The sequence below is a fragment of the Lycium barbarum genome, chromosome 1 (assembly GCF_019175385.1).
Source record: "Lycium barbarum isolate Lr01 chromosome 1, ASM1917538v2, whole genome shotgun sequence".
Taxonomy (NCBI): domain Eukaryota; kingdom Viridiplantae; phylum Streptophyta; class Magnoliopsida; order Solanales; family Solanaceae; genus Lycium; species Lycium barbarum.
Genome location: NC_083337.1, coordinates 134,915,719 through 134,939,581, shown reverse-complemented (window position 1 = coordinate 134,939,581; position 23,863 = coordinate 134,915,719). Strand labels below are relative to the sequence as shown.

At 36.4% G+C, this 23,863-nt stretch overlaps 3 protein-coding genes across 5 annotated transcripts in view; all 3 read right to left on the bottom strand.

Moving 5' to 3' along the window:
- Positions 1 to 212: 212 nt before the first annotated feature.
- On the bottom strand, positions 213 to 10,653 carry LOC132638641 (uncharacterized). The gene is made up of 5 exons (XM_060355454.1): positions 10,307 to 10,653; positions 9,398 to 9,539; positions 2,981 to 3,207; positions 1,090 to 1,347; positions 213 to 878 (listed from the first exon to the last, which is right to left on the bottom strand). Exons 1-5 carry the CDS (start codon positions 10,568 to 10,570, stop codon positions 561 to 563), a joined length of 1,209 nt encoding a protein of 402 aa, XP_060211437.1. The 5' UTR covers positions 10,571 to 10,653; the 3' UTR covers positions 213 to 560.
- Positions 10,654 to 16,069: 5,416 nt separating this feature from the next.
- On the bottom strand, positions 16,070 to 19,270 carry LOC132638631 (acid phosphatase 1). Its single transcript, XM_060355446.1, has 3 exons — positions 18,543 to 19,270; positions 17,545 to 17,754; positions 16,070 to 16,415 (listed from the first exon to the last, which is right to left on the bottom strand). The coding sequence occupies exons 1-3, from the start codon at positions 18,953 to 18,955 to the stop codon at positions 16,238 to 16,240; spliced, it is 801 nt and encodes a 266-aa protein (XP_060211429.1). The 5' UTR covers positions 18,956 to 19,270; the 3' UTR covers positions 16,070 to 16,237.
- A 2,650-nt stretch (positions 19,271 to 21,920) lies between these two features.
- Positions 21,921 to 23,863, bottom strand: part of LOC132638608 (uncharacterized) — a 7,826-nt gene continuing 5,883 nt past the window's right edge. For all 3 annotated transcript variants that reach the window (XM_060355433.1, XM_060355431.1, XM_060355437.1), the window contains exons 6-8: positions 22,900 to 22,960; positions 22,380 to 22,428; positions 21,921 to 22,277 (exon numbers count right to left, since the gene is read on the bottom strand). In XM_060355433.1, coding sequence (XP_060211416.1) covers positions 22,207 to 22,277; positions 22,380 to 22,428; positions 22,900 to 22,960 — 181 coding nt within the window. In that variant the 3' untranslated portion in view covers positions 21,921 to 22,206. The remainder of the gene's footprint in view (positions 22,278 to 22,379; positions 22,429 to 22,899; positions 22,961 to 23,863) is intronic.

Here is a 23,863-nt window from a genome sequence, read left to right as displayed (position 1 = left end):
CCATGAAGGCCTAGGATCTATCGAAAATAGCTTCTCTATCCCCTCAAAAGATAGAGGTAAAATTTGCCTAAATCCTACCCTTCCCAGATCCCACTTGTGAGGATTACACTGGATATGTTGTTGTTAACTTGTGGGGAGGTCCAGGGGCAGGAGGGCCGTTCTCAACTTAACCTAAATTCTAAAACTTGCCGGACTTTGGTAAAGAACAGTAATCAGTAGAACTATTTGTTAATGACATTAAATCATTCCACCTGCAATTATGTAATTTAATGACACACAATCACACACAGAGACTAAGATTCTCCGACAATTATGAGCCTACATCAGCTATCACTCTCAGAATGAGCTAGGAAGAACCTGAAGGAACTAATATCGGATGCTTATTCACTTCCACTGCTGGAAATTGAAAACAGCATCACAATACAACACTGGGCAAATACAACTCACTATTGCAACACAATGAGAAGTGAAGATCAACAAAGAATGTACATAAGCATTTATTATGGTTCAGCTTAAACTTCAACTCCGTATGTACGACCTTTCACGTTGGCAGTAGACTACTAGTGAGCACCATCTGGAATCAGCACAACTGATCCAGAAGTTTTCCTGCTCTCAAGGTCAGCATGTGCTTGTGCCGCCTGAGACAATGGATAAGTATGATTGACACGGACACGTAAGACACCTGATGCAGCATTTGCAAATACCTCTCCAGCAGTTTCCAGTAGGTCATCCCTCATTATTGTGTAATGCATCATGGTAGGCCTCGTCAGAAATAGCGATTTCACTGCAAGAGCTGATAAAGGTACCGCATCTGGTGAGCCAGATGACTGCCCGAAACTCACCATGTATCCACGAGTTTTTAAGCAGTCTAATGATCCCTGATCACAGCAAAATTTCCTAATCAAAGGCTACTCAGCGACAGGGGAAATAAAGGCAACAAAATTCATTCTAATCCTGGTCACCCCTATCTGATGAAACCATGGTTTTCTTGTTCATTCTCAAACTTCACAATTCTGATGAAAGCATAGGTTTTCTCCAAGCTCTTATGGGACTATCTTGTCGATAAATAATGAATTTAAATGTCAATACCTGAAAGGTATCTTTCCCAACAGAATCATAGACAACTTCAACTCCTTGGCCAGAAGTGATCTCATTGACCCGAGTAACAAAATCCTCTTCCTTATAGATTATGACATGATGACAGCCGTCATCTTTTGCTTGGGCTGCCTTCTCTTTAGTTGATACAGTCCCAATGACTGTAGCACCAAGGGCATTTGCCCATTGGCACAATAGGGACCCAACTCCACCGGCTGCAGCATGAATAAGTACTGTGTGCCCATGTTCAACCTGTAACACAATGCAACACAGTATAAATTTGATGAAAGTAAGGAAGCTATATCTTAGTTTGCAATTTAGAAATTAAGAGACAAAAGCAATTCAACCAAAAAGGATTTGAAAGATATAAAGTTTCAACTAAAAAGGAAATGGATGGATAAAATTCTATAAAGATGGAAAATTCCAATTGTTGCACAAACATTACATGCCAAAATCATTGAAAGGACATTTCTTTTCCTTTCTGCTTGTGATCTCTTAATTCAGTTAGTAGGGTTACGAAATCACTGATCAGGGAAGCGGAGCTGGTTAACGTTCAGCATGTTGGATCTATAGCGCACTATTCTATAAACTCTGACTGCCTCAACTTTCAAGCTTAATTTAGAAGCATTTTATCCCCCTTCCCATGGCCGGGGAAACCCAAGGGATTCTGTAAATCTCTAAGAATTCAATTTATGGGGTACCTGACACCGATCAGGGGAGAGCGGAGATACTTTATGTTAACCACTTAACCTTGTAGAAATTAGAAAACAATGCACTCATAATAAAATGTATTCCATAATAAAAAAGGGCAGCCCGGTGCACTAAGCTCCCGCTATGCGAGGTCCGGGGAAAGAGCCAGATCACAAGGGTCTATTGAACGCAGTCTTACCTTGCATTTCTACAAGAGGCTATTTCCACGGCTTGAACCCGGGACCTCCTGGTCACATGGCAGCAGCTTTACCAGTTACTCCAAGGCTCCCCTTCAAAATGTATTCCATAATCAAGCATTCAATTTATTTATTAAATTTTCTGATGTTTTTTCTGCTTCACTAACTAGCTGCAAACATCAATTAAACCAGCAGGAAATTAAAGAATATCGGCCATTCCACAGTTCTCCAAAGTTGCTTTGGTAGTGAGAATATCAGGATTTTAGAAGGATCATAGCCATCCAGAAGACAGATCTTCCTGATACCCGGAGTCAAAAATGAAGTAAGGATGGTGCTCATGTCTGTGTAATACTGATAGGATACATAGTCTTCCATTATCTCAAAAAAATTCGTATGAAACAAATTCTCAGATGAAATTAAAAAGTTGTAAATCTTCAAAAAAGAAGAGAAGATCCATAATCATCTGTGGCAAGCCCATTTACATTACTAGCCCTCAACGGACATACCACTGGGGATTTGACTTTTACTTCTTCAAGTTGTAGATACTCATGCAATAACTATGAGAAACACGATGCAGTTATTCAAAAGCAATAGGACCTAACAACCTGCTGGATCACCAAGAAATAGATTGATTTACTTAATAAAAGGAGAATATGGATAAAGGAACGGGATATGCATCTAATTGCTAATCATCCATGAGTACTGCAATCAATATTAAAAGATTGAATTTCCAATAATAAGAGATAATCAAATAGTATTGTGTATCTCCCTTAATTGTCCTTATATTATGATCACATTGATTAACATGTAGGGAAAAACATCACAAGTCATAAAGCAGACACTTAATCATGCCCATGTAAGAGTTGCGGACTCCTTCTGTACTACATAATCCAAATCATCTAGTTTATAAATAAGCATGTCTACTTCAACAAAAGGAGGAACAGATGGAAAAAAAGACGAAAGGAAACTTGGCTTCTGTAAGACTACGATTTACGTACTTTGAAGCAGCGGCGCAGTAGGAACTGAGCAGTCATGCCCTTGAGAAGTATGGATGCTGCAACAATAGGGTCAATAGAGGGAGGAACAGGCACAACTCTATCAGCAGGAAGGATCTGTTCCTCAGCATATGAACCCATTGGACTGCCAGCATATGCAACAATATCTCCAACTTTCCTCCCAGTCAATCCGGGACCAACAGCTGTTACAACCCCTACGGCCTCCATACCTGGCATAAAGAATTTAATTCTAGCTTTGAATGCTACCTAAATAATGCTTCTATCATCTTCTATACCTTATAAAAGAAATGCTTGTATCATCTTCTGTAACTCCAAATGTTAGAATCTAAAAGTCCCAAGAGATGAGAAAAGAGGTTGAACCATAAAATACACACGGTTGATAACTTGATACACACAAAAAAAAAAATCCCTCTCTAGACGAAACAAAAACTGCACTATGTAATGGTGATAATGAGAAGTGCACGGCCCTGCCTTTTTTTTTTTTTTTTTTTTTTTGTGGATAAGTATAAGGATCAGTCTCGTCATCAAGCAGAATCTTTATGCATCTAATTCACTTCGCCTCTTTACTGCCCCTGAATCATTGACTAAATGGCAGAATTAGCAGCACTGAAAAACTAGTTTTAAGGTGGATAACGAGTTAGACTGTGAGTGGTAGGGCGTAGTAATCATTTTGCATATGATGTTCCAAAGCTAATCATATTCAGCAGAAGATAATCAAATTACATGATGCCCCGAACCAGCAGACTCTATTAGACAAGGGTGTGTTGGAGTAACAAATATACATTCAAAGATAGAGGATCCTACATGAGCATGCCATTGTTTTCCTTGATATATTTATTTGATATTCATTCATATATGTATGTAATATACCAGGCTTGTAATACACAGATGAGTTTAGCTTAGATTAGCTTAGGCCCAATTTTCATTTCCGGGTAAAAGGCCCAATTGTATATAAGTAAGGCTGGCCCATGTAGAACAAGACAATTCATCTGATTTTAAATAGAATGAGAAGGGTTTCTTCTCCCACTTTCTCTCTCTAGAAACCTCCGTTATTTTCACTCAAATTTTGAGTTCCTTCACAATTTTAACATGGTATCAGAGCGGAGATTCTAGTTCTCCGTGTGATTCTTCGTTTATCCATCTTACTTTTATCAATTTTAGTGAGAAACAAAAATCCTTTTAGGTCAGATTTGCATTTTTCCGGCAAGATTTTTGCCGGAATCTTGTGTTTGTCAGTGGAATCTCTATATTACTCGTCGGAATCGTGGTTTCATTCATCTGAGGTGTTCATTACACCAATATTGGGGACAATTTTGATCTTCGTTGCATCGATATTGGTGCTGAGTCATCAAGCGGTTGCGAGAGTTTTCTTTTCTCGTCATTTGGGATACACTGCATCTGTTGTTGGTATTTCGTCTCAGTTTTCAAAGGCGGCTGGTAATTTCATTCCTTATAACTCATTAGGGTTCGTCACTAGGGTTTTCTTTATTGCGCAATTAGCTGTTCTTTGCAATTTTGTGTTGCGGCTTGTGTTGATATTGCTATTTTCTTTCAATGACACCTCTGTATTTGGTTGTTGAGTATCGATAATGGTGACCCCTAGTCAAACAACTAGCACAAATGATGCATCTGGGTCAAATTCGAATGCAATAGATTACTCAAACCCTATTTACTTGTCATCATCAGACGTTCCTGATGTATCCTTGGTTCCTATTCCTTTCTCGGGAAGTGGTTTTGGTGGTTGGAAACGTAATATGACTGTATCCTTATCTGCTAGGAACAAGATAGCCCTCATTGATGGCTCTTGCCCACGACCAGCTGATGATTCTCCTCAGCTTAGGCAGTGGGAAAGATGCAACAATTTGGTTATCTCCAGGCTAACTAGCTCTCTGATCCCTGATATAGCTGAAAGTGTTCAGTACTCTGACACTGCTGAGAGCATATGGAATCAACTATGCAATAGGTATGGAACTGCTAGTGGCACTAAGATTTTTGAACTCAAAAAGGAACTTGCATCCACTAGTCAGGGTTCTCTAGATATTGCTTCCTATTTTAACAAACTCAAAAAGCTCTGGGATGAGCTCAGATTCCTCTGTACCAACCATATAATAGCATTCCCATCTCTTGACTCTGCATATAACATCCTTCTTCAGAAGAAAGGCAAAGACAAGTTAGTTTTCCTGCTCAATTCTCAAATGATTCTGCCTCTTTTCATGCAAACCTCATTAAAAGACCAAGACATTACCCTTATCCCAACAAACCTTTCAATCAAAACACCACAAATTCATACTCTAACAGCAATACTTTCAATCAGCATCCCAATAAGACTTTCAACCAATCTTCTCCAAATTCCTTTTCCAACAAACCTTTCAATCAGAGGTTTGGTTTTAATTAGGACAGGTCCCTACTCTATTGCACCAATTGTAAAAGAATGGGACACTTGATGGAGAAGTGTTACAGACTCCATGGGTATCCACCAGATTTTAAATTCACTAATCCCAAGGGTAAGAAAGTAGCTGCCAATGCTGAGGTCTCAACTCCTGATACACCACATACCCACTACTCATCACCTGGTTCTGTTCCTGCTATTTCTGAGGATATTTCTTCTATGCTTGCTGGTCTGAGCAAGGAACAGTGTCAAAAAGTCATGCTCATGCTTCAGAACTCTCACATCTCAGACTTTCCTTCTAGCCTTATGGCATCTGCTAGTCTTGCTGGTAAGTTCTCATCCCCTAGGTGTGTAGGACAGGTGTCTTATGGTGCATGCATGATTACTCAAGTAGATAAGTGCACCTGGATTATAGATTCTGGGGCCACTGATCACATGACTTCCAATATAGACGTACTTTTTGACATCAACCCTCTAGTTATCCCTTATCTAGTCAGTCTTCCTAATGGTTACAAGGTCAAGGTGACCTGCAGTGGTTCCCTTCATTTTCTATCCTTCACACTTCATAATGTTCTTTACATACCAAGTTTTCAATATAACCTCATTTCAGTGTCCCAACTGATTTCTCAGTTAGACTGCATTGTTCTATTTACCAAGATTTCATGCATAATGCAGGCCCCTTCAATGAAGAGGCCAGTGGAGATTGGTAAACTGAAGAATGGACTCTACAAGCTCTTGCAAGCTTCCCTTGTTGCTGTCCAAACTCCTACTCTCTCTAGTATTTCCAATGTTGATTTTAATTGTCATTCAAATTCTGCTGTTCCTTATGTTTCTAATGCATCTAGTTCTGCATGTCATCCTAATGTTTCTAGTTTTTCTGATGCTTCATGTACTGATTCCTGTGATACAAATTAGATGGAAATCCTTTGGCATAATAGATTGGGGCATATGCCCTTTGTCAGAATGAAAGACACTCCATGTCAATTCTCCTCTAAGCAACCTTTCCTTTGTTCCATTTGTCCCATGGCTAGACAGAGTAGGCCTGCCTTTCCTGATAGTTCTATCAAGTCACACCATCTTTTTCAACTCATCCATGTGGATACCTGGGGACCATACAACAGTCCCACATACAATGGTTGCAAATATTTTTTAACCATAGTAGATGATTTTTCTAAGGCAACTTGGACCCACCTTATGGGTTCCAAAAGCAATGCTTTTCCCTTACTTCAAGCCTTTATTGCCATGGCCAAAACCCAGTTTGGTGCTTCTGTTCAAGTTGTCAGAAGCAACAATGCTCTTGAGTTAGGTTCTGGCACTTCTTCTAGTCAATTCTTCTTAGACCATGGCATAGTGCACCAAACCTCATGCCCTCACACACCACAACAAAATGGTGTTGTTGAGAGGAAACATAGGCATATATTGGAGACTTCCAGGGCCCTACTATTTCAGTCTAAATTGCCCCTTAGATTTTGGGGGGATTGTGTCCTTACAGCCACATACCTCATAAATAGGTTTCCTTCCAAAATACTTCAAAACAAAACCCATTTTGAACTACTTCATGGTCAAGTTCCCTCTTATTCTCATTTCAGAACTTTTGGCTGTTTATGCTTCTCTACTGTCCATAAGTGTGACAGGGATAAGTTGCAACCTAGGGCTGATCCATGTGTTTTCATAGGCTACCCCCTCACCAAGAAGGGGTACAAACTTTACAATTTGACTACTAAACTCACTTTCATCTCTAGGGATGTGGTCTTTCATGAGCATACCTTTCCTTTTGCTTCTTCCTCTCTTCCCAAGCCTACCCCACCTGTTATCATTCCTCCTGATTCCCCAGATTGCCCTTCTGTCATCCCTCCTGGTCCCACCAATTTTCCATCATCTCCATCCTCCTCAGTTCCTTCTAACTCAACACTTCCTCCTCCTAGAAGATCTGGCAGATCTCACTCCCTTCCTTCTCATCTTCAACAGTTTGTGTGTGACCTTCCCCCATCCTTAAGTGGCTCTAGTTCTACTTCCATCTGTTCTACTTCTCTTCTCAATAATGTTGCACTAGAACCACATTCTTACCATGAGAGTTGAGTTTGATGCCTTAGAAGCAAACAATACTTGGTCTGTTGTACCCTTGCCTGCTGGCAAGAAACCAATTGGTTGCAAATGGATTTATAAAGTTAAGTATAAGGTTGATGGGTCCATTGAACGATACAATGCTAGGTTGGTGGTTAGGGGGGACACCCAAGTTGAGGGTGAGGACTTCAATGAAACATTTAGTCCTGTCATTAAGTTTTCAACTGTTAAATGCATGGTTGCTATAGCTGTTAAGAAAGGATGGCCCCTCTTCCAACTTGATGTCAACAATGCATTTTTGCATGGTGACTTGGATGAGAAGGTCTATATGAAACTTCCTCCTGGCTTATCCACTGATTGTCCTCCTGGTTCTCCTCCTGTGGTCTGTCATCTTCAAAAGTCATTATATGGTTTGAAACAGGCCTCTAGGCAGTGGTATGCCAAACTTTCACAATCCCTTTGCTCAAGAGGCTACACCCACTCACCAAATGACCATTCTTTGTTCATCAAAAAGACTTCTTCATCCGTTGTTTTCCTTGCTGCCTATGTGGATGACATAATCCTGTCTGGTGATGATCTGCCTGAAATATTTGCCCTCAAATCCTTCTTGGATTCTCAGTTTAGAATCAAGGACCAGGGAACTTTGAATTATTTTCTGGGGATTGAGGTGCGTTATACTCCAACTGGTTTGTTGTTGCATCAAAGAAAGTTCATCAAAGATCTTCTCCAAGAGTTTAAATGTTATGTTGTGAGTCCTGTCACTTGTTCCCTGGATCTTTCAGTAAAGTTGAAGGCTGACATGGGTGATCTTATGCCTAATCCTTAGTCCTACAGGAGCTTAGTAGGCAAACTGAACTTCTTGACTCATACTAGGCCAGACTTGTGCTTTGTTGTTCAGCATTTGAGTCAATACCTTCAAAAGCCTACTCACTCTCACATGAAAGCTGCTCTTCACCTTCTTAGATATCTCAAAGGTTCTGCTGATGTTGGTGTCTTCTTTTCCAACTCTCCTGATCTCTCCATCTCTGCATATTGTGATAGTGATTGGGCAGCATGTCCCGATACTAGAAGATCCGTCACTGGGTTTTGTGTCATTTTAGGTGGCTCTCTTCTCCCATGGAAGGCTAAAAAGCAGCCTGTTGTGTCTCTATCCTCAGCTGAAGCTGAATACAGGTCTGTCAGCAAGGTTGTTGCTGAGTTAGTATGGTTGTTAAGGCTCCTTGCTGATTTCACTGTTGTTGTGTCTGCTCCTATCCTTGTTTACTGTGATAATCAGGCTGCCATTCACATAGTCAAAAACCCTGTGTTCCATGAGAGGACCAAGCATATAGAGGTGGACTGCCGCTTCATCAGAACTAAGCTCAATGAAGACTTGGTTGAACTCCATCATGTTTCCACCTCTTCTCAACTAGCTGACATCTTCACTAAGCCTCTTACTGGGTTGCTTCACCACAAGCTGATACTCCAGTTGGGTGTTCAGGCCCCCTCCAACTTGCAGGGGGTGTTGGAGTAACAAATATACATTCAGAGATAGAGGATCCTACATGAGCATGCCATTGTTTTCCTTGATGTATTTATTTGATATTCATTCATATATGTATGTAATATACCAGGCTTGTAATACACAGATGAGTTTAGCTTAGATTAGCTTAGGCCCAATTTTCATTTCCGGGTAAAAGGCCCAATTGTATATAAGTAAGGCTGGCCCATGTAGAACAAGACAATTCATCTGATTTTGAATAGAATGAGAAGGGTTTCTTCTCCCACTTTCTCTCTCTAGAAACCTCCGTTATTTTCACTCAAATTTTATCTTCATTTAAAAATAGGATCTTGACACATATAACACACAAAATGTTTCCCCGGTAGAACAACATTTCCAACCATAGAAGTTCGTGAAGAGATCCTTAAACATTATATAGAATAATAGACAAAGGAAATAAAAGCACCTGGTGTAAAAGGAAATGCAGGAGCTTTGTAAACCCCTTTTCGGAAATATACGTCAATGAAGTTGAGACCAATGGCCTTATTTTTCACCCTGATCTCTCCATCCTTTGGTTCTCCCATTTCAACATCCTCCCATTTAAGGACCTACAAAACAATGGCCTTGTCTTTAATATTTATTCTCCCGCTACCTCTAAACAAAGGTGAAGCCAGGATTTCAACTTTATGAGTTCTGAATTTTAAAACGACGACTTCAATTGTTAATCATTGGGTTCTGAACTCAACATTTGTACATATTTAATGAATTTCTTAACACAAATACACTGTTTGAGAAAAGGCTACTAGGAGCCTGTTTGGATGGGCTTATGCCTATAAGCTGCTTTAAATAAGCTAAGTTAAATGGACCCAATTATTTTTTTGAGCTTATTTTAAGCACAAAATGACTTTAAGCTGGCCAGCCAAACACTCAAAAAAGCTGAAAACAGCTTATAAGCAACTTATAAGCCAATCCAAACGGGCTCTAGGTTGTCCAAAGAATTGAAAGATCCATGAATTAAGTTTATTACTTTAAAAACATGAATGTGACAGCAGAGGATAAAAGTACAAACTAATATCTTTAGCAGAATATAATCATGATCCTCCTTCCTGTTACATAGTATCAGAAATTAGGGACAAAAATAAGGTGTCCTCAAAATACTATCAAGTGCCCCAACCCACAGATTATCAGTGTAGAATCATGAATAAAAAGCTTTACTATTACAGAGAACCAATGAACAAAAGTCTAGTAAGTTCAAAGCTAAAGGACTAACCAAGAATCAATTTCTAAACACACCCATTAACCTAAATTATTAAAACTTTTACTAAAACTAAAGATAAATTAAATTATACGGAAAAAGATGATAAAAGTGAAAGACCTCAGGGCCACCAAGTTGATGAACTCTAATGGCTTTAACCATTGTTGGTGCTGGTGATGTTGATGATACAGAGTGAGCTCTTACTGCTAATCTGTCAGTGTATGATAATAAAGGAATATAGTTGCTATTTTGGTTACTGGTAATAGTTCTGGTCAGCCTAATGGGAAGAGAAGGGCTAGAAATGAAAGAAATTGGTAGAAGAAAGTGATTGTGAGTATGGTTACAAGGAAATGGTGTTAATCTAGAACAACCCCATTTAAGCATTATTTGTCAAAAAAGGAAATCACGATCCGCACCGCTTAACCCGTAACGAGTCGGAGGGGATGTACAAAGCCAAATAGCAAGAGGTAAACTCTTTGAATGGGAGTTTTCTTAAGTTAGTGCAAATATATTTTCCCAATATTTTATAATAAAATAATATAATTGATTTATTTATTTATTTATAATAATTTTAGCATTAATACATGTGCGATCCGCGATTCAAATCAATATTCAAGAAAAATAATCATTAATTGTCTCTTATTTGTTTGTCCGTGCTAAGCCCGGACCCAAAACTAGAATTAAAAGTTACATTTGTAATTACTTATTAAAAAAAATCATTTTCTTTATATTAAGTTATTAAAAATTTAGTTCGATAGTCTTTGCAAATTTTTAAAAACAAAAGACTTAATATTTAAATTGAACATAGATTTCTTTTGTCCTTACTTTAGACTTTCTTTTTACCTTTAAACATTTACATGACATAAAATCTCTTATATTTTGTTATTTGTTGAATTTCATTTAAATTTTAGATTTTGATAATTTCTTGAAATCCAACTTACTTATAGGATATGTGTGATTAACAACATTCATTATGAACTATAACGTTTTCTTCCAAAAAGAAGAAAAATAATTTGGTTGTAGAGACATCAACTATATGCTACATTTATTTTTTACTGAGATTTTGATGAGGTTACTTATAAAACAACGATAACTTTTAAATAAAATTTTATACTTTACAATATTTGTAGGTGTCAATTCATTTAAGTTATAAAAAGTATGTTGAAAATATGAAGAAAATTAATTCTTTTTCTCAATAGAATTAAACTTTCCTTTTACATTCTAAAGTTATGTAATGAGAAAATGACATTTTTTCTTTTTGTTAGTTTAAGTGGGACATTATTTTATAAAATGTATATTTTGATTATTTTCTCACACACAAATGAAGCTTCAATGTTGCATGATTCATTTAACCATGTTTCACTATGCTAACAAACATTGTCTAACATTTTTTTACCCCCTTACCTCCTCCCCCCCCCCCCCCCCCCCTCCCCCAAAAAAATTTAAAAAATAATGATACTCAAAATCACAAAAAAAAATAAAAAAAAAATTACTCTCTTTATGATAAGTAGTTTGACATTACTACTGCTCGAAAAACTAAGAAATTATTTCATTAACTACATTTTTCAAAGATGTTCTCAATATTTTTAACATTCCATCAAGTTTGGATTATAGTTTCTTTTTATGTAATTTTTAAAATGTAAATTTATATTAAGAAATATATTTATGAATTCATACCGCGTAGTCAGAGTGTGGCACTCTAAGTAATAAAGAAATATAGTAAGACTAAAAATGTGGCATATGAAAAAAGTTAAAGTATATGTTACATCATCTTCAAAAAAGTTAGTCTAAGGGATTTTATATTACCAAAAAAGACTTGAAAGTGCTTAATCTTTATATAACACCTTATAGTAGATGAAGTAATAAAAGACAAATATGAGGCAGATTTGGAAGAAGGAACCTCTTAGTTGGTAAGACTTAGTTGTAATGTAACTAAAGTCCCCAACTAAGTACTACAAAAAAGTTGAACTGACCCTTATATAGTAATATTAGCTTCTCGAGACGTGTGTTGCACGTTGTAATATTAGCTTCTCGAGACATGTGTTGCACGTTGTAATATTAGCTTCTCGGGACGTGTGTTGCACGTTGTATCTTCTCGGGACGTGTGTTGCACGTTGTATCCCGTTAGTTATTAGTATAAAATTTGTATTGTCAGAATTTTGTTTAAATAAAATTAAATATTATAATGAAAAGGTGTCTTTTAAATGAAAGGTTGTGTCCTTTCATTCTTTGGTTGCCAATACTTCTAATTAAAGCCAACTTCTTAACATTCCAATGTAACTTTTTTTTTTAATCAGCAGAATTTTCTTCTCCGCAAAATACTTTTTGTTCTCCGATTCCAAAAGATCAAGTTCTAAGTTCTTGCTTTCCAATAGAATTTCTTCAATATTTGTATAGTGCAGTAATCCATAGGCTTGTCATATCCACGAAAACTATTTGCGCACAATCTCATAGCACTCTCGTAGAGGAGAGGGAACAAATATCATTTTTAAAAAAGCGTTTCGCACGTGTTTCAAGTCTCAATCCTGTGTTCATTGTTCGTATCATCAAACCTTCATATATTTTTGTGTTCATGATATATATTGTTCGACGAAAGTCATATTCTAATTGGCAGAGTATAATAAGAGTGTTGAAATTTCTCAAAATTGGTTTAGAAGAATTAGGGGTAATCACTTGTGGTGGTTTGTTTTGTTTTGTTTAGAGGTAATCGAGAATTTCAGTTGGTTAAGGTTTGGTGGCGCTTCACTTTTTGGTTTCCTGAGCGTACATTGGACAAGTCCAAGTGAGAGTGGGAAATTAAATCCTCCTTGTCATTTGTTAGGCAGACTCCACTAACCACAAATGCTACAAAAAAACAGCTGTAAGGGAAATAAGTGACGAAAATTGGGTTTTATTTTCTTTAACTTGACATATTATTTATTTATGAATGTCTACCCTTTTACGTTTTTGATAAAACACAATTGATAGAAGTGTTAGGGTAGATAACTTGCTTTGTGATGATCTTGAAATGCTTACTAATTGTATGAACAACATTTTTTTATGGTGATCATTGTGATTTGCTATTCTTGTAAAAGATCATATGTGAAGTTTACTTTCAAGTTGTAGGATGATATAAAATATTATATTGTTTGCAAGTATATGTCTATACTTGAAAGTTGTTAATAATATGAGATCTAAAGAACATAAGTTAGTGAATTGAGTTGTCTCTAAATGTGATATGAAAAGACACTTGATATGTTCAAAGTGTGGGGGTATTTGGCTTTTGATCAGTCATCAACATTAGAAGATTATTTTGTGCCTTCAAAGTGGAAAAGTTGTGTTCTTTCATGAAGGGGTTTCATTTAAAAATTGTGCTAATTCATGATACTTAAAGGTTGTGACTTTTTATGAAAAGTATTATTTTATGCTAGTTAATTAGTGGATTTGTTATTACAAACAATGATACGAAGAACATAATAGAAACGAGGAGGTTTCTATCTTCCTTTCAAAATGAATGATCACAGATAAATTAGTACCATGTTGGGTATCAAGATTAAATAAAATAGTGGGGGTTATGTATTGAGTTAATCTTATTACATTGAGAAAGTGCTAAATAAATTTAGACACTTAAACATAAAGAGGTCAATACACTATTTGATCCTGGATCGAGTTAATGGAAGAATTGTGGCTTAACTTGTGTAAGCAAGAGCTATTGGAAGGGCCAATAGCCAAGTTCTTGATTTTCTTTAGAAAATTAAAGATTTGAGAAATTCTAAGTTTCATGCTATTTTGCAAGGATATACCAATACAAGTTGGTTATCGAGAAACAAATCCACAAAAGTTTGGATGTTTACTTCGGGAGGAGATTTAATTTCTTAAATTTCAAGAAACAAAGACACATTCGCATAAGAATTTGAGTGGTTGAAGGGTATTTTTTAGAAATTCCATGATTTTGCAAAGTGTGAGCTCAGCTTTGTGATAGTCAAGCCCCTTTAACTCTAGTATATAAATATACTATGTGAAATCAATCACATAAATCTTCAACATGATTATGTGAACAAGTTAATTCAAGAAGGAATTATTTATCTCATATTTGTGGTTAAAAAATAAAATTAAAAAAAATAAAAATAAAAGGAAGGCAAAGTAATTATGGTGAAAAACCAACCCCGAGTTGATTAAATTAAAACTCCTTATTAGATCCACCAATAATGGCAACCCTACCCAATACTATTAAATCAATAGTTATGAGTTCAAAGGGTAACAACAAGTTATTGATACATGGATGTTTAGTACTAAATTAAGAGATATACTAGTACTGATTGTTCCAAATTAGAGGGTTGAGTTCTTATACTCTTAATGAGGTCCAGTTCAAGAAACAAGTGTTTCAAAAGTGACAAAGACACTGAAAGAACTTCACCTATATGAACATAGAAGTGGTGCCGCTTCAATTGAGAAGTGGAGTTATTCTCATTAATGTTCATGAATTTTGGATAGCACATGGCCATAAAAGTTCTAAGCATGTTTGAGTGGAAAGCATGAATGAAATATTTATGTGTGTAATGTCACCGATGTTATCACAAGGAATAACATATTCAAAGCTATTATGCTACATGGGATTCGATTTCGTCTTGGGACATTGTACTAAGGTAATGTTCAAATCGAAAGATACATTACTCTATGCGTGAACATAGCTTGATCTTTGTGTCCTAATTTATATTTAAACAAGTGGGGAATTGTTGGAATTTTGCTTAAATTAAATTAAGTATTATAATGAAAAGGTGTCTTTTAAATGAAAGGTTGTGTCCTTTCATTCTTTGGTTACCACTACTTCTATTTAAAGCCAACTTCTTAACATTCCAATGTAACTTTTTTTTTTTTTTTAATTCAACAGAATTTTCTTTTCCGCAAAATACTCTTTGTTCTCCGATTCCAAAAGATCAAGTTTTAAGTTCTTGCTTTCCAATAGAATTTCTTCAATATTTGTTTAGTGCAGTAATCCATAGGCTAGTCATATCCACTAAAACTATTTGCGCACAATCCCATAGCAATCTCATAGAGGAGAGGGAACAAATATCATTTTTAGGAAAGCGTTTCGCACGTGTTTCAAGCCTCAATCCTGTGTTCATTGTTCGTATTGTTAAACCTTCATCTTTGTGTTCTTCTTCATATATTTTTGTGTTCATGGCATATATTTTCAAACATGTATATGGAGAATATTTCTCTGAAAATTTTACAGACTTAAACTACCATCAAAACTACACTATTATATTTTTATGTCAATGTTCTACAAATATTATGTAATATAATTATAATATCTTCTGTATTACGTTTTCTAATACTTACGACTTTGAAACTAACTATAATATCGGATCTATTTCCAAACGTGCAAGATCAATGCAACTATGCAAGAGATCAGAATCTAATGCAACTATATTCTATTGCATATTTCTGCAAACAACGAAGGTGGACTTGGCAAATATGGTACCCGTTTACATTTACTCTCAACAAATACATGGATGCTACACAAACTATATTGTGTCTGACAGAGTGATGTTGTAAAGGTATTCCATTCACCACCTTATACCTTAATATTTGTAGGATTAAAAGCAGTTCAGTTTAGTTTCCATCCATCTATCCCTCGAAGAAGATAAAACAAATTTAAGAAAAAACAGGACATTTTATCAGTATTTTTTCCTCACTAAACTAAGACCATGAAGATGGATTATATGTGTTTCGTGGTAATCCACATATATATTAGTTGCCAAATACTACCAAGGCTGCAAAAGGGGGGGAAAAACGCAGTACATTATGCAGCAAACTTCTTAAAATTCACCAACCTCATAACGTTGCTATGATACAGCAGTGGAACTAAAAAAAACAATTAAGAGTTGTTGAGAGAGAGCAGAGATGGAAATGGTGGTTATGCACAATTGTCTACATTAATTGAATCATCAATAATCCAGTTCAACGGATCACAAGAATCACATTTCCGTTATTTATAAGATAGCCATTAGCCAGTAAAAAAATCATTGGCATGTTGCACCAGCCTACTAGTTAGATACAATATTTACTTTAGGGGATGTAGTAGATGGGATTTGGAAGCTTGAATGAGCGATTAGACATAGAGGAACCTAGCAGATCACTCCACTGGTCTCCAGAATTGCCCGTTATTCGAAACCCCTCTTCTACCATCTCATTTCTTCTCTCTGATTTAAAGGTTGTTGCTGTCTTACCATGGTCATCTGAGCCCCTGCATACAATCATTAACCAAATTTTTACTCAGGATTTATCCAGATTACTTAGAAAAGCATGATACAGTAGAACTGTCATTGTTCTGATCCTGACTATGAGAAGAAGACAAAAAAAGATATGCAACATGTTAAAGTGCTAAGTGCAACCACTTGAGATAGTACAAAGTACGTAACTTTTCCCTCCCACAAGCCCTAACCCCCATGTTCAAACCAAGAATCGACATTAATGTTTTAGACTTCAAATTGAACATCCTTATTATACAAAACTAAGAATTCAGACAAAATAAAAAGTTGACCAGGTGTCATTCAAGAAAACAAGAAAGACGATATACATGCTAATGCTAAACATCATCTGGCATCAGACGGATATGTCATATGTGGGATAAGTAATTATGCATAGCATTTATTTAAGACGATTTACAAAGGTCTGCAGTATGGTAAAGTTTAATTCAACTTGAAAAACATATGGACTTAATCTACTAACAACATTTGTTCATCTATGTCACAAAGCACATCCTGATTGGGGATTCCCTTAAGTTATTCATAGAAACTATATAATGTAGTACGATCTTGAAGCAAATACATGTAATTAAGCAAGCAGCAAACTCAGAACTTAGAAGCCAGACCCTAAATTAGAGATCGTCAGATACGTGTTTCTAGAGTTAGGTTCTGAAACACACATTTTAAATGCATTAACTTTTAGAGAGTAATGTTTCATCGATGAAGGATCCTGGAAAAGGTATCAAACCTAATATTTGTACAAAGTTCCAGCTGTTAACTTATCAGTTTAGTTCAAGAGTATACACACAATAGAACTTCAGCAATCAACCAAACATGTGAAAGAAGAAGCAAAGCTTTACTGATTTCATTTGATGGACTTGGTGTGGTCCTTCTGAGAATATATATAACAGTGTGCCTTCATACATAGTAAGTCTTAGTAGGGACAAAAAAGGAACTCTAATACAGGATTAGCTGATAAGCAATGGCATGGTTGTTCGAAAACTCTTTTAGACAAATTTTTCTTTCTGAATATGTTTCCTATCTCATTTATGTTTTTTTTTTTTTTTTTTTTATCACCAAGAATGAAATCAGCCAACTTTATTGATATAATCATACTCATTTACTCACCTCAGAATGAGCTTGTGCCAATCATGGAATCCAGCATTCATCAAATTCTCCACCGTAATATTTCTGTGTCTTTCGCTGCGACCAGTCAGCAAGAAAACTTTGAATCCCAGACTCAGAACTTCTTGATAAAGCTTCAAACTGGACCCTAAGGCTGGCGCCGTTCCCTTCTCAACCCATTTATCAAATTCCACGCTATCAAAAACCTCCAATCTACAATATAGAAATTAACACAAATCACCACTAGCTTACTAAGAAATCTCATGAACAGTATATATCAAAAATTGTTTAGAAGCAGAACCGTAACTCCAAGTAAAATAGAGAAATTCCCCTTCAAAATGGAAATTAGCCAAACAGATATTCAATCTATCTTATTTTACATAATGGATTTTGACTGGACAGGAAAAAATTTCATTATGTTTAAGAGTACCATAAGTAGAAATTTAGCAAAAGGGATAATAGCAATTTTGATCCCTCAGTTATTGGTAACATCAGATTTTAGTCCATGTGATGTCTGATTAAACATATTCAACCTTCAGTCAATTGAAATTCGTGTTTTTGGTTCCTTTATATAAGAAATATGTCATATTTGAACTATTTTTAGAATATATTACTGTCAAATATAGAGTAACAATACAAACTTAACATTACACATAAGTAAATAATAGTGGAACAATTGACAATCATGGTAAATTGGTGAATATTCACAAGCAAAAGGCTGAAACGTGCACATTTCAATCAATTGAAGGTCAAATGTAGTCGTATATCATAAGGACTAAAGAAATATGTACCCATTTAATCCCACAAGTGGGGTCTAGGGAGAGTAAGATGTACGCAGGTCTTACCCCTACCTTTGTGCGGTAGAGAGGCCGTGTCTGATAGGCCCTGGGCTCAAATATATTATAAGGACTAACATAAGAATTTATCAATAATTTAGAGATCAAATGTGCTATTAGCCCTTAAGAAAAAAACTGCAAAGAAAATTAGTCAAAGAATTATACCCATAACCATGATCAGAATAATAAGGAAGATGAGAAAGCAAAGTCTCATCTACATCAAAAACCCACACATCTTTGCCATCTTCTCCCAAATTCACACTTTTAGCATATTCTCCAGCCTCATTTGAAACTCTATCAATATCCATCTTATAACCCGGACCCACAATATATTGCCTCACATAATCAGCACATTCCTCTGGAATAGTCTTCCATGGACTTAAATTATTAGCTTCAACAGCAAACCTCCAACTTGTACACTTCAACTGAAGTAGTTCATCATATTCCTTCAATTGGGGTTCATTATTTTCAGGATACTCGATAATTAATGGCCTAGGAAACACATGGGAGTTGAGATTTTCATTTCCAATGGCGAAACTAAACAACACCAAGAAAATGAAAATTCTCAAAATTGTCATTCTTGGGTATGAAGTAAATTCTTCCAATTTTCAAGAATCTGTGAAATACTGAAACAAATGGAATAAAATGAGATTCTTGATGGGGTTTTCTTGATTTTAGATTAAAAAAAAAAACCTTCAAATTGTAAAGGGTAACCTTATTTATGCGAGTTTCAAGAAAGATAAAAAGTGAAAGAGGAAGAATTCAGAAAAAATGAAGATTATATAGGTACTTAAACTTGCAAGTGAAGTAATGAAGTCAATGGAATGGGGATAAAGAATACGTATAGTTTAGTTGTAAATACGTGTGACAGGACAGGAAATCTGGTTAGAGAAGCAATGGTTGGTGGATGGATGACCAGGCCAATAAGATTCGTTTTTGTCCAAAGTATCGTGATTCGTGCGTTTCTTTTCTTACGTGGTTTTTTTTTTTTTAAATAGGAAAAATATTGCACATAGTCCACACGTATGGGGCTTCTCTAAACCATAAAAACGTCCAAATTGGTCCCATCCTATTGATGGATTCTCATATTATGTTATCCACATCCAATTAGGCATGACGATGGGAGGGAGGGGTTTGAATTGTCCCACATCTCCGGGTGAAATGTCAATTTTATCCTGGGCAATTCACATTTAATAAACTAGTTTTTAGGGTTAAGGCCTCATTTGTTTTCATTAAGATTAAGACGTCTGAATCTGAATGCACATCTAAATCATTAAGATGTTGTCTCTAGGTCTGAACACTGAATGATTAAGACTGTTTGTTTTTCAATATCTGAATGTGCATAATATGTTTATTTAAACATAATAAATATTACAATTCAAATTAAAAAATAGCTAAATAGTAGAAAATAAATACAAATTTAATAAAAAAATGAAATATTTATGTTCACTAGTAATGGTGGAAATATTTTGTAGTCGTGGTGGGTGGTGAGTGGGGGTGGAGGGGTGAGTGGGTGGTTGGGGTGAGGGGCAGGAGGTAGTAGGGGTGGGGTTGGTGGTAGGGTTGGCGGGGAGTGGGGGTGGGGTTGGTGGTGGGAGGTGGGGGTAGTGGGGAGTGGGGGTGGGTGGTGTGGGGTAGGGGTTGATGAAGGGGTTGGTGGGGAGTGGGGGTGGGGTTGGTGGTGGGGGTAGTGGGGAGTGGGGAGTGGGGGTGGGTGGTGGGGAGTGGGGGTGGGTGGTGTGAGGTGGGATTGGGGTTGGTGGTAGGGTGGGGGTGGTGGGGAGTGGGGGGTTGGAGTGGAGGGAGGGTGCGTGGCTGTGGGGTAGGGTTGAGGTGGATAGGTGGGGTTGAAGTGGAGAGTGGATGGGGGTGGGGTTGAGGTGGAGGGTTGGGGCTAGTGATAAAAAAGTTCCACACAAAAATACCTCTTAATAATATTAAGACTTGGTTCAAGATCTTATTGATTAAGACCTATTCAGACCCAATAAGTGCTTAGATCTTAATGCAAACAAATGCACTTAATGACAACTATTCAGATTCAGACCTCCAATAAGTGCAAACAAATGAGGCCTAAGTTAGACTCAATTTCATCACTTATTCTGGTTTGGAGGGTTATAAATCTCGAAAGAGTTTGGTAAAATTTCTTGATGTAAAAATGACACCACCAGGTAACCACTTTCAGTAGTTATATTTCTCATCCAGCCTGGTTTGGAGGGTCAAAAGTTCACTTTTTGCGTGGATTGCACTTCAAAGCCACTGGTCTTTAATTTTTGCCCTTCAAATTTTTAGTCTTTAATTTTTATCCTTCGCCTAAAAATTCATAAGTTTCGGGTTCGAATGTCCGCTCAGTCAAAATTTTTAAAAAAAATCGCAAGACAAAATTTTGGATTCACAAGGCAGAGTTTAAAAGCCTGCCTTAAGGTAGAGTTTTGCAAGCAAAATCTACCTTGCGAATCCAAAATTCTGTCTTGTGATTTTTTTTTTCAATTTTTGACTGAGCGAGAATTTGACCTTGAAATCCATGAGTTTTTAGGCTAATGGCAAAAATTAAAGACCAACAATTTGAGGGACAAACATTAAATACCACCCCGAATAAGGACAATCGTGCAAATTGAAAGAGTTTGGGAAATTTATATAACCATACAATCTTAAAATACACATTACAATCTTTTAGCAATATTCTTATATTTACATTTCATATCAGATTCTAATTCCAGCTGGACCCCAAAATCAATCCCTTCCGATTCTCTAGCTAAAAACATTTCTACTCCTAAATCTCTTCCTACCAACCCAAACAAATCCTTTCATTTCACAAAAGCTGTTTTATTTTTCCTAACTTCGATTCCATAACTCCAGGGATTACACAGTACTTTGCACACTTCCAAAAGATTGAGGACAGACCTTTAAAAGCTGCCTCTGTTACAAATGGAGAATAGTAGAAGTAATAGATGAGAACTTTTCTTTCTCTCCCACGTGGTAAAACTACATGCACGTCTCTTCCAGATGGTAAAACTATATGCACCGCAAACTGTAAAACTTCACTAGCGCTTTAGACATCCGAACAAAAGCAAAGAATCCTCAGCTGTTGGCTTTCTAATAGCCAACAAGGGACTCCATGATGCAAGAAAACTACAAAGGAAAAGACGACATTAGATGGATAGAAAAAAGCCCATCCTAAAGAGTGACTATTCTTTGAGAGACCTTAGAATTACAAAACTTCTTTGACCAATAACTATACAGGAGAAGCTCCTCTTTAAAAGGAGAAAGAAAGGGCCAGTCGAACAAAATACACAGACCAGAATAAGCGTCATGGAAACAATACGTGTTTTTAGAGAGTCTGGTAGGGGAGGGAACTAAAGAATAGAAGATATTACACTCCAGAAATTCCCTATCAATAAGGCATGGGGCAAGTAGTAAGAATACTTATAGCAGAGTTGACATAAATAATTATCAGCAATTGTGTCCCAGATAAATTTAAGCTATAAACCCATTCCTCCTACATTTCCCCGAAACAAAACAGAATTACATATCGCTGCACTTCCATAAATCCAAATCTTGAACTCTCGTATATTATTTTTATGATTTAAAATCAAAGCAATCAGCATCTGACAGTAGGATATTTTCATCCAAGTTTCATATTGGGGAACAAAAAAACCAGCAGCTTCAGATTTATACTAAGTTTACTAAAGATAAGAGAATAGTGGACGTCACATCTCTTGCTTAGCAATATGCAATTTCTTCTTATAATGTCATTGATAAGAAGGCCTGGATCTCTACCATGAATTTTGGTGCTGTTGATGAGCACGTATGGCTTTGATCTCTCTCCTCATTACACTTTATCAGCTGTTGTGTTTCCCAATGAAGTGAACATGAAGTTTCCAGAAAACATAGCTTCTTTATCTGACAAAATAAAAACATCATACTGTAATGAGATAAATTTCCAGAACTATCATTACCATAAATTGATATATACATAATATTTGTTTGAGGCGGAATTAGTACCTGTCAATGACAGACAGTTGCATTCCCTGCGAACATACCTTGACATAGCCTGCATCACACAATTAAAGGAAAATAATAAGCATCGCTCATGCAGATAGTTTGAATGCAGTACACCTTAGGTACAGAGCTCAACCCAAAAAAAAAAAATTGCATTTGCAGAGACAACAAGAACGATATGCAGAACCGGTGCATACTATACCTCAGGTACAGAGCCCAACAAAAGAAAATTAAATGCACGGAAAATTACTTAAAAAGATTTAGCATCAACAAATGATATATGCCGGGCTCAAAACTGCTCTGTTTCTTGCAATAAATACCAGGAGAAAGCTAATAGCAACTGGACGAGAAATGAGACCAATTTTATCTTTCAAAAAGAATGCAAAAGGATTCCAACAACCCACACTTGCCATGGAATCACCGACTCTTTTAAACTACAAGAAGTAGCTTCCACTACAAGTATTTACTTCTGACCGTTGCATCAAGAGGAGCTTCTCAAGTATATGTACAAAGATATACTTGCCTGGACAGGAAGCAAAGCAGCATCAGTTGGGGTAGATGTACCATCATCAGAGAAGACATTCCTACAACATAAAACATCAGAAGGCCAATAAAATAAAATGCACATACAATTGTCACTGGTAGACAAATGGCAACCTATTTAAGCTTATTATATTAGGGCATAATGAAGAGAACTTCACCCATTTCAGATTACCAAATTTAACACTATCTTTACGTATACCCTCCTCCTATGCCACCCCAATTCATAGTTTATTATAACACCACAGTAACATCATGCTTCAAAAAATGCAGCTGCAATACAACCAACAGCTTGTTCCAAGTTCCACCTACAATTTGGAACTACCCTTCGGCAATATCAGTTTCAAGAGAAGTCTCCAACTTTTAGGTCGATTTTGAAAAGATAGGCAACTTAAAGATAAAAAAAAGTGAGCGGGCGTCGTCAATGAACTCCCTAAAAATAGGTAATGAGGCAGAGGCTTCAACTTCTATAAAATTACTCTTAGGAGAGAAGCAGATTGTGATATAATAACACTTTCAGCTATGCTTCAATACAAGGGAGAAGCAGTTGACTTTAAATGATTAGTTTGATTATTAACCCTTTAACAATCTTAGCTTGCCTGTAGCTAAAAATGACTTGATATAGGGCTGATGCACTAAATTGACTTTTGTCATCATCATTTGTTGCAAGCTTAAAAAATTTAGAAGAGTTGTTTATTACTTTCCATAAGAGATTCAATATAAACTATTTATCAGGAAACAAAAAAGAAAGAAGAAAGAGATACATTACAAATTTTCTCATTTGTAACTTTTGAAAACACAATCTAGGGCATAATTACCAAGCTCGCTTATTTCTGTTTTGATAAGTAGACACCAACTCACAACCTTCATTCACTTATAGTGGCTTAGAAATGTCTCAAGCAAATCTAATGACTGATACACTATTGCAGCCAAATTAAGGACTGGAA

Bases quoted from the DNA above. Each gene is read 5' to 3' on its own strand.
- LOC132638641 (XM_060355454.1), bottom strand. From the start codon at position 10,570: ATGCTTAAATGGGGTTGTTCTAGATTAACACCATTTCCTTGTAACCAT. The intron at 9,540-10,306 runs GTCTTTCACTTT...ATTGTTTTGTAG, and splicing joins ATCAACTTGGTGGCCCTGAG to GTCCTTAAATGGGAGGATGT. The intron at 879-1,089 runs GTATTGACATTT...TGCTGTGATCAG, and splicing joins TTGGGAAAGATACCTTTCAG to GGATCATTAGACTGCTTAAA.
- LOC132638631 (XM_060355446.1), bottom strand. From the start codon at position 18,955: ATGACAATTTTGAGAATTTTCATTTTCTTGGTGTTGTTTAGTTTCGCC. The intron at 17,755-18,542 runs GTATAATTCTTT...TCTATATTGTAG, and splicing joins TATTCTGATCATGGTTATGG to ATTGGAGGTTTTTGATAGCG. The intron at 16,416-17,544 runs GTGAGTAAATGA...GATTGTATGCAG, and splicing joins TGGCACAAGCTCATTCTGAG to GGGCTCAGATGACCATGGTA.